The 9386-nt window shown below is 33.3% G+C and overlaps 2 protein-coding genes across 3 annotated transcripts in view; one reads left to right on the forward strand and one right to left on the reverse strand.

Moving 5' to 3' along the window:
* The first annotated feature begins 85 nt into the window (after positions 1–85).
* On the forward strand, positions 86–969 carry LOC104266289. The gene is made up of 2 exons (XM_009862104.1): positions 86–334; positions 451–969. Exons 1-2 carry the CDS (start codon positions 86–88, stop codon positions 967–969), a joined length of 768 nt encoding a protein of 255 aa, XP_009860406.1.
* Positions 970–1622: 653 nt separating this feature from the next.
* LOC100183543 (UDP-glucose 4-epimerase) overlaps positions 1623–9386 on the reverse strand; it is a 15918-nt gene continuing 8154 nt past the window's right edge. Inside the window, exons 1-8 of one of the 2 annotated variants that reach the window (XM_026839861.1) lie at positions 7841–8064; positions 6126–6278; positions 5315–5513; positions 4807–4884; positions 4275–4510; positions 3788–3940; positions 3214–3322; positions 1623–2396 (exon numbers count right to left, since the gene is read on the reverse strand). In XM_026839861.1, coding sequence (XP_026695662.1) covers positions 2245–2396; positions 3214–3322; positions 3788–3940; positions 4275–4510; positions 4807–4884; positions 5315–5513; positions 6126–6272 — 1074 coding nt within the window. In that variant the 5' untranslated portion in view covers positions 6273–6278; positions 7841–8064 and the 3' untranslated portion in view covers positions 1623–2244. Of the gene's footprint in view, positions 2397–3213; positions 3323–3787; positions 3941–4274; positions 4511–4806; positions 4885–5314; positions 5514–6125; positions 6279–7840; positions 8065–9386 lie in introns of those variants that run through there. The other variant, XM_002128381.4, reaches the window with a different exon arrangement.

Here is a 9386-nt window from a genome sequence, read left to right on the forward strand (position 1 = left end):
ATGCGAGTCGTAACGATTTTTTTAGTTGTAGGTAGAGTTTAAATCGATAAGTTTTTTAACAGTTATATATCTAAGAAGTTGTGAAATGTTTAGGTATTATGAAAGCAAGTCAATCGCCGAAAAATACCAAAAGTATCGCCCTAGTTATCCGGCAGAACTTGCGAAAATAGCCTTGGAAAATTTTTCAGAAAAAAGGTTGGACTTTTTACTTGATGTTGGTTGTGGCGGTGGACAAGCTGTAGAAATTTTTGCTCCATTTTTTAATAAAGTTTTAGCAATTGATCCTAGCGAAAACCAGCTCAACGAAGCAAGAAACCACAACAAATTTACTCATGTACAATACAAGCAGGGGGTCGCTAAAAATCTGCCGTGTGAAAACGCTATAGTGTTGATGCTGTTACCGTTGCTTCGGCATTGCATTGGTTTGATCGACCAAAATTTTACCAAGAGGTTGACCGTGTTTTAAAACCAGGTGGTTTTTTAATAGCGTTTAGCTACTGGTCCCCAAAATTGATTCCTATTGGTAAAAATGTGGATGTCGAAAAGTTGACAAGGATTGGGTCTGAGATTGTAAATGAAGCATTTAGTTATGGTATAAGAGGAAATTCTGCTTTAGAGAAAATCTATTCGCTCGGTGAAAATAGATACAATCAGATTTTCAGTGAAATGCCGCTGATAAAAAAACGGCGTTACGATGTCACTTCAAAAAGCAATATTTGGTCGCTTGATGATGTGAAAGGATTTGTTCAATCCATTGATGGTTATGAAACGTACATGAAAAACAAGGCCTTGGAATTAAGCAGAATTTCTGAAGAGGAACGTAATGCGAAATTATCCGAACTTGATTATAGTAAAAAAGTTGTACATGAGCTTAAAACGAGTTGGGACTGTGTGGAAATGAAAAATTCAGATGTCAAAATGAAAGCTGTCTTTAATTTCTTCGTCATCGTAGGAGAAAAATCAACATAAAATGAAGAAAAATTAATGAATAAATGTAACTTACTTTATCCTCGCGTGGGAGGAAAACGACAGTCGTTATACCACTGGTGTTCATACATCTTGTGCCAGCTTACGAGTTACCACGTATAATATGTAACTTTGTGGGTAATATTTTACGAAACAGTTGTTTATTAATTTTACAAAACAGTTGTTAGGTTTTTAATAGCAAAAGTCCTCGGCATTCATTGCTATAATATATGGTAGGGTGGGGGAAGAAGGGATAAAGAAAATTCAAAGAACTATAAAACGGTATCCTTACGACTCCTATAGACCATTGGTAATTGTTTAAAACACGATCAGGATATTTGGAAATTATGTGCTAAAGGTGTCCCATCTTCCCACGCAGTACTATATATATAGTAGGGTGGGGGAAGATGAGACACCTTTGGCACATAATATCTAAATATCCTGATCGTGTTTTAAACAATTAACAGTCAATGGGAGTTGTGGGCATGTAGTTTTAAAAATTTCTTGAATGTTCTTTGTTTACTACTAAACGGCGAGAAAATAGAGGCTAAAGGTGTCCCGTCTTTCCCCACCCTACTGAATATATATATATCTATATATATAAATCCATTCTATTTTATACGGATAAGCCCTACCCTGAAAACCATGCATTTTAATCAAGCTTAAACAATATATTGTATATACGTACTAATATATAATACAATTACCTTTATTTAAACCGGCAGTTCCGAAAATTTTAAGCTTGAAAACAGATTTTGTATCTGTTTTGGGAAAAAACTTTATTTTTACATTTTTAAAAACACAGGCAAAACTTTTTTATAATTATTTTTACGTTATAAAATTTTCCAATTAAATTCATTTAGTTTTCACGTGTGCAGTTTAACTACACTATAAATAATTGTTTCGAGTTAAAATAAAAATGGTACCACTGCTGAAAATAACATATAGTAGGGTGGGGAAAGATGGGAGACTTTTAGCGCATATTAACAACGGTCTATGGGAGTTGTGAGGATACAGTTTTATAATTCTTTGAATGTTCTTTGTTTACTACCAAATGAGACAAGAAAATAGAATAAAAAGATGTCCCATCTTACCCCACCCTTCTATACAAAAATATCATTTTTTTCAAAATGTGCTATTTACAAATTTTATATAGCCTACTGCAAATAATAAAAATACTAATTAAGCTTAAAATCTATAGTGATTATAAGTGCAGATAAATCGTAACACATCAAGTACGTTTGGAACTGAATAGCATTAAATCCTTTAACTACATCATCACTGTGGGTCAGGTGTAATTTCGTAGCCTTTTGGGTTCATGGACTGCCAACGCCATAAATCAACGCACATGTCTTCGAGTGTTTTGTCTGCTCTCCATTCCAGAAATTTCAAAGCTAGGTTAGGGTTGGCATGCACGTTGCCAAGGTCTCCTAGAAAATAGGTGTATGTTTATATGGTGGGGGGGGGAGATGGGACACCTTTTCAATCTATTCTCTCCTTCCATTTGGTAGTAAACAAACATTCAACGATTTTTTATAAAACTTTATCCTCACGGCTCCCATAGATCGTTGTTAATTGTTTAAAACACGATCAGGATATTTAGTTATTATGTGTCAAAGGTGTCCCATCTTACCCCACCCCACTATACCTCATGTGCACTGTCGAGTTATATAATAATAATAGCTTTATTTGTCTCTTCTATTACGGTTGAAAGAAATATTTTAAACGAAAAGACAGGATATAGCGACAAAAAACAGTTGTTTAAACATGCTTAAAGTTAAAACATATTTACATTTATTTGGAAGAAAATAAGCGTGGTCGCTACACCTAGCAAACATAATACTTCTACACCAGACACACATGGTTTATTCATACACCTCATGCTCACTGTCTAGTTATAACACGGATGTTTTCTTGTACACCAGACACACATGGTTTATTCATACACCTCATGCTCACTGTTAAGTTATAACATAGGTGTCTTCTTATACACCAGACACACATGGTGTATTCATACACCTCATGCTCACTGTTGAGTTATAGCATGGGTGTCTTCTTATACACCAGACACACATGGTGTATTCATACACCTCATGCTCACTGTCTAGTTATAACATGGGTGTCTTCTTATACACCAGACACACATGGTGTCTTCATACACCTCATGCTCACTATCTAGTTATAACACGAGTGTCTTCTTATACACCAGACACACATGGTATACATTTTAAATGCAGTTTTACATACCTGGTCGCCTAGGTGCAAACTTATATGGAACTTTTTTGCCAGAAGCTTTTTCAAAAGCTGCAACAGCTTCAAGCACAGAATAACCAGTTCCTGTGCCAAGGTTAAAAGCCTATGGAATATACAAGATGAATGAATGAATGTAACTTTCTTTATCCTCACGTGGCCGGAAAGAACAGTCGTTATAACACGGGTGTTCTGTTTCATACACTTCGTGCCAGCTCACGAGTTACCATGTATGTTACTTTGAAGGAGAATATATTTTTTTGCGGAGAGGGGTTATTTTTTATGTGTTGCTTATAATTTGGAAAACCCATTAGTGACCACTGGGTTGGAGCAATTGCCGTTAAGTGCCTTGTCCAAGGACACATACGCTCACAATGGTAGCAGCGACGAGCCTTAAACCCATTACCTCTGGCTTAGAGGCAGGCGCGCTAACCAACTGTGCTACAAACTCTCCAATATCCTAAACTTTTTAAAATGAAGTATATATACATATATATATATATATATATATATATATATATATATACACATAAATTGAATAAGTGCATGTACAAATTTAACATTACATTACCTGGCATCCATCAGTTTGGTCCATTTTATTCAGCGCAGCAATGTGGCCTTTAGCCAAGTCAACAACGTGAATGAAATCTCGCACACCAGTGCCATCGTGTGTTTCGTAATCGTTGCCGTAAACGTTAAGGTACGGAAGGCGTCCTATAGCCACCTGAGTGAAAAATGAATGTAAGTAACTTTATTCTCGCGTGGTGGAGTAATGACAGTGGTTATATAACACGGGTGTTTTGTTTCATACAACTCGTGCCAGCTTACGAGTTACCAAGTATGTTACTTTGTAGATATATATACAATTGATTTTTTAATAACTTTTGGAACGCGACTGTGGAAATGAGAGTGGCAACCATGGAGAAGTCACGCGGGTCCTAAAATACTCGAAAAAAAAATTAACAAATGTAAAAAAAATATATATATATATATATATATATATATATTATATTTGCTCAATTTAAAATTAAAAGAAAAAAAAATTAATAAAAAATTACCTGTGAAACATATGGCATTAAGTTATTCGGTATTCCTTGTGGGTCTTCCCCTATTAACCCCGTGATGTGGGACCCCACTGGGTTAAAATATCGCAACAAAGCAATATGCCACCCCGTTTCTGCTTTTGCCAAATCCCGGAAAATTTCTTCAATGAAAAATTTCGTTTTCCCGTACGGGTTTGTGAGACCTTTTCCAACTTGATGGTTTTCGTCAACTGGGAGTTTTTGTGGGGGCCCTGTGGGTTGAAAATTAGTAAAAATTTATTTCTAAGAATGTTTTTAAACCAAAGGCAGACATTCAATACACAAATTTAAGGCGAAAATAAAAAAATTACAAAAAAAAATTATAAATTAACAACTTAAAAAAAAATATTAACAAAAAAAACAGAAAAAAAACATCAAAAACTGGTAATTCTATATCTTAACAATACCAACATTGGAAAAGCCATAAATTTACAGCAAAAAATTTTTTTTTTTTTTTTAAAACAGTTAAAAAAATTGTTAGCCTAAAGTATGACTACTTGGTACTTACCATATACAGTAGCGGAGCTGCTGAAGACGACCCTGGTGACTCCGTATTCCTTCATGCACTCTATCAGGTTGATGGTGGCTGGGGATAAAAGTATTATTTTATGATTTTTAATCATACTTATAGTAGGGTGGGGGAAGATAGAACACCTTTAGCACATAATATCTAAATATCCTGATCGTGTTTTAAACAATTAACAACGTTCTATGGGAGTTGTGAGGATACAGTTTTAAAATTCTTTGAATGTTCTTTGTTTTCTACTAAATGGAACAAAAAATAGAATGAAAAGGTTTCCCATTCACTTTTATATATATATATATATATATATATATATATTATATAATATATAAATAATTGAATGAAATTTATTTCCTCTCTTCGGTCACAATAACGTAAAAACAATAGAGTTCACAAAATCGAAAAGACGGTTAGTAACAAAATAATACTAGTTAAGAAAACCAAACTATTCCAAATCTGCCAACTTCCAAAACAAAATTCTGAATCCTCTTACCCCCCAAGTTGACATCATAATACTCCATTGGTTTTTGAATTGATTCAGTCACCGATTTTAGGCCAGCAAAATGAATAGCGGCAAAAAACTTGTACTTTTGGAAAAGGCTCTCAAGTTTTTCTTTATCCAGTAAATCGTACTCGTAAAACAAAACGTCTTTGCCAGTAATTTGCTTAATGCGTTTGATGCTCTCTGGCAACTATAAAACAAAAAATTGTGTTTTTTTATAAAATAATTAAAAATTAATGGCCCATTTGTCTGCTAGGTGTAGCGACCACGCTTATTTTCTTCCAACTAAATGTAAATATGTTTTTAACTGAAAGCTTGTTTTAACAACTGTTGTTTTGTCGCTATATTCCGTCTTTTCGTTTAAAATATTTTTATGAATGTTTAATTCACTTAATGTTTTCTGGCAACTGCAGATAAAATATGTGGTTTTAAAAAGTGCAAAAAAATGCACTAAAGCATTTTCCTCATTTGGAATTGTATTGAATAAATAAATGAAGTTTTTATTCCCAAATGAATGAATGCTTTAATGCTTCTGATGCTCTTTGGCATTTGAATATGAAAGATGTGGTTTTTAAAAAATGCCAAAACAAAAAAATTACATTTTAGCTTATCACTTTCTCTGTGGTCTCGTTTTAAACAATAAACAACAGTCTATGGGAGTCGTGAGGATACGTTTTTAAAATTCTATGAATGTTCTTTGTTTACTACCAAAAGGGACAAGAAAACATAAAAAATTTTAAAGGTTTCTCATATCCCATTTTCCCCACCCTGTCCCATCTTCCCCCATATTTTAATTTCTTACCCGCTGGTCTTTTCCTTTTGTAGCATTGCAGCAGTTATCAGCCACAACAGGTGTATAGCCTTCTTGTATCAGCTCTACAACTGTATGGCTGCCTATATAACCAGCTCCACCAGTAACCAGTACATACTTTTCATTAGAAGAAGGCATTTGGGTCTAAAAAAACGAAAAATATTATTTTATCAATTATTGCATGGTAGGGCAACAACAGTCGTTATAACACGAGTTTCTTATTTTGCTGTGCCTTTACGCACACTTTTGTTTCTATTGGAAGTTTAACTTGATAATAATTAAAATAAATGGCTTGTTTGTCTGCTAGGTGCAGCGACCACGCTTATTTTCTTCAGATTAAGTTTAAATATATTTTTAACTGTAAGCGTGTTTTAACAACTGTTGTTTTGTCGCTATATCCTGTCTTTTCGTTTAAAGTATTCCAAATCTTCCCTACCGCAATTTAAGAGAGAAATAAAGTTATTATTGTAATTTGTTTACACATATAATTACGCAATAAAGTATAGATAACTTGCGGGCATTTTTTTTTAATTTGGACAACTTATTCGGAGCACCAATGGTTAGCCTTGAACCTTGTGCCCACAGTTTCCACCAAACCGCAATAAATTCGAAACGAATGTATGTATAGCCTTAGGCAAATATGAAAACATGATTCAAAATTTAGACATTACTTGAATAGGCCTACTAAATTTCATAGCAGGCTAGTCATATTTTCTAAACTGAACAGTTTCAGGCATTTAAGTTGATTAGGCTGACCTAAATAAATAGAACAGAGAAAAATATTTAGTCCTAAAAATGCAGAATTAGAAAATGTGTTTCATGCAAATATATGGTAAATGAAAGATATATATGTTCTTATAAATAATTTGTTTATTTATGTAAAGTTACAGCAGTTTTAGAATGACATTTTATCTGACACCAACAGACTAAAAGTAGTGCATAAAACGATTTTAGGTTATTGTATAATTTTTTTCTAAAGTTTTTAACTTGTTAGGCTAGCTTTTATAAAGGATTTATGAGTAAAAAAAAAGTGTATACGTTGTGTATATACCAGAACGAAAAAATGGCCCGCATAAAGAATTAATCTACATTGGAATTTTCTGTTGATGGTACTAGTGTGGTTGAATAATGCTATGATTTTTTATGCACTTTTAAAGTTACATTTTAAAAACATTTCGAGATAAAAATATAAACTAGTTGCAAGCGTCAGGAAAAAAGTTATCCCAATATGGACATGGGTGGCTTCTTATACACCAGACACAGATGATGTATTCATACACCCCATGCTTACTGTCGAGTCATAACATGAGTGTCTTCTTATACACCAGACACACATAGTGTATTCATACACCTCATGCTCACTGTTATAAATAGCAACATTGAAACTCTATATTATTAAACGGCCTACTGTATAGCTTCTTATAGACTACACCCACAAATGACACATATTATAATAATAAATATATTTTCTAATACGAGTATATACGACATTAAATAACATACAAAAACAATTCTTCCTGTTTAAAACTAAGAAAATAAAACATTTACAGCAGTAAGTAGGCATTAAATAAGCTTCAACTGAAACATTATAATCCGCTAAAATAGGACTTGAAAACAGTGTTTTAACGATAAAGCAAGTTACATTCATTTACGTTTCGTATTTTGATTTTTCTAAACATTATATACGTAATTCAAGAAAAACTAACCTTTTTAAGTTGTCAGCGCGATCAAAAATTTAAGAGGAAGTCGTCTGCTGTCGTAATTTAGTTGCAGAATGTTTGCTAGCGTAATAAGAAACCTAATTCATAGCGATATACGACGTCTTATTACAGGAAATATGAATAGGCGCTTATACGTGGATACACAACACGTATACTAGATTTCTGCATGACTGCGTGTACGCACATGTGTATATAGAAGACAGGAAATTTAACAACATCGGAAAGTATAGTAATATAATATAATAAGAAAATAATAAGTTGCCACGGCAAATTTGATGTTTCATGTTACTACAAGAACAAAATTTAAACTAAAAGTATAATGCATAACGAAAAACTGTTGTGAAAGAATGATGTATAGGGTCCTTCGCGTGTTCTGAATGACAATAAATTACCCTCAAACCTAAATAAAAATTTTGGTTTAAATTTACTAGTTTTTTTAGTGTTTTAACACTTTTCAGTGCTAGAAATTCAAGTTTTATTTGAGTTTAGTAAGTTACATACAAGGGGATTTTATTGTGTTTTAAATTTGATGACGTCAGCTAGGTATTTAAATTTTGGAATTTACAAAATTGGTGTTCGTGCTAATTTATTTAAGTTTTTCATCATTTTTATTCTGAATACTTAAATAAAACTACAACAGGGGTAGTGTAAAAAAAGCGTTTTAATTTTCTCCACATAATAGTAGTCGTTTTTTTTTGTAGTTTAGTTAGCATTTATTAGTCTAATTGCTTTTTTGGTGTTATTGAAGAATTTCCCCCCCCCCCTTATTTGCTAACCACTGCCCCCTAACCATCAACACCTAACCCCTTCACCTAGGGGTTAGGGGTTAGCAAATAAGGTAGGGGGGAAGATTCTTCACTAGAACCGCTTATTTTAGTGGCATGGTATCATCACATATGCAGTGTATTTAAATCAGATTGAAAATTATACACTATTTCTTTAAGGTGTTATTAGGGGTTAAATTAGGGGTTTTAGATGGATTGGGGGGTAGTTGAAATTGTTTCGTTCGTTGCAACTGTTACGAATGTACTTTTGTTTTTAAGCGGGATGTAAGTAGCCTTGTTCTTTAAATTTTAATGCTCGTTGCTACCATTGTGGGCGTATGTGTCCTTGAGCAAGACACTTAACGGCAATTGCTCCAACCCAGTGGTTACTAATGGGTTGTTTAACACATAAAAAAATTAAAAAATTAATTTACCCTCAAAGTAACATATATTGTAACTCGTAAGCTGGCACGAGGTGTATGAAACAGAACACCCGTGTTATAACGACTGTCGTTTCCAGCCACGCGAAGATAAAGTAAGTTACATTCATTCGTTCATTTTAAGTAAATTTCAAGAAAGTATCTTGAACATTGAACTGTTTTTGACTTGTTGTTGTTTTGTCGCTATATCCTGTCTTTTGTCCAAACTATTTTTAATTCTTCTTATTCCCAAAATAGTTTGAACAATTTGTTTTATTTTTAGCCAGATTATCAGCAAAATTTACACCAGAGGAAGTTCGCAGGGTTTTTCTGTTCTACCTTTTATTG

The sequence above is a fragment of the Ciona intestinalis genome, unplaced genomic scaffold (genome assembly GCF_000224145.3).
Source record: "Ciona intestinalis unplaced genomic scaffold, KH HT001061.1, whole genome shotgun sequence".
NCBI lineage: Eukaryota > Metazoa > Chordata > Ascidiacea > Phlebobranchia > Cionidae > Ciona > Ciona intestinalis.

Excerpts from the sequence above, each read along its gene's own strand:
- LOC104266289 (XM_009862104.1), top strand. The coding sequence starts at position 86 with ATGTTTAGGTATTATGAAAGCAAGTCAATCGCCGAAAAATACCAAAAG. Across the intron at positions 335-450 it reads ACCACAACAAATTTACTCAT|GTTGACCGTGTTTTAAAACC; the intron begins GTACAATACAAG and ends TTTTACCAAGAG.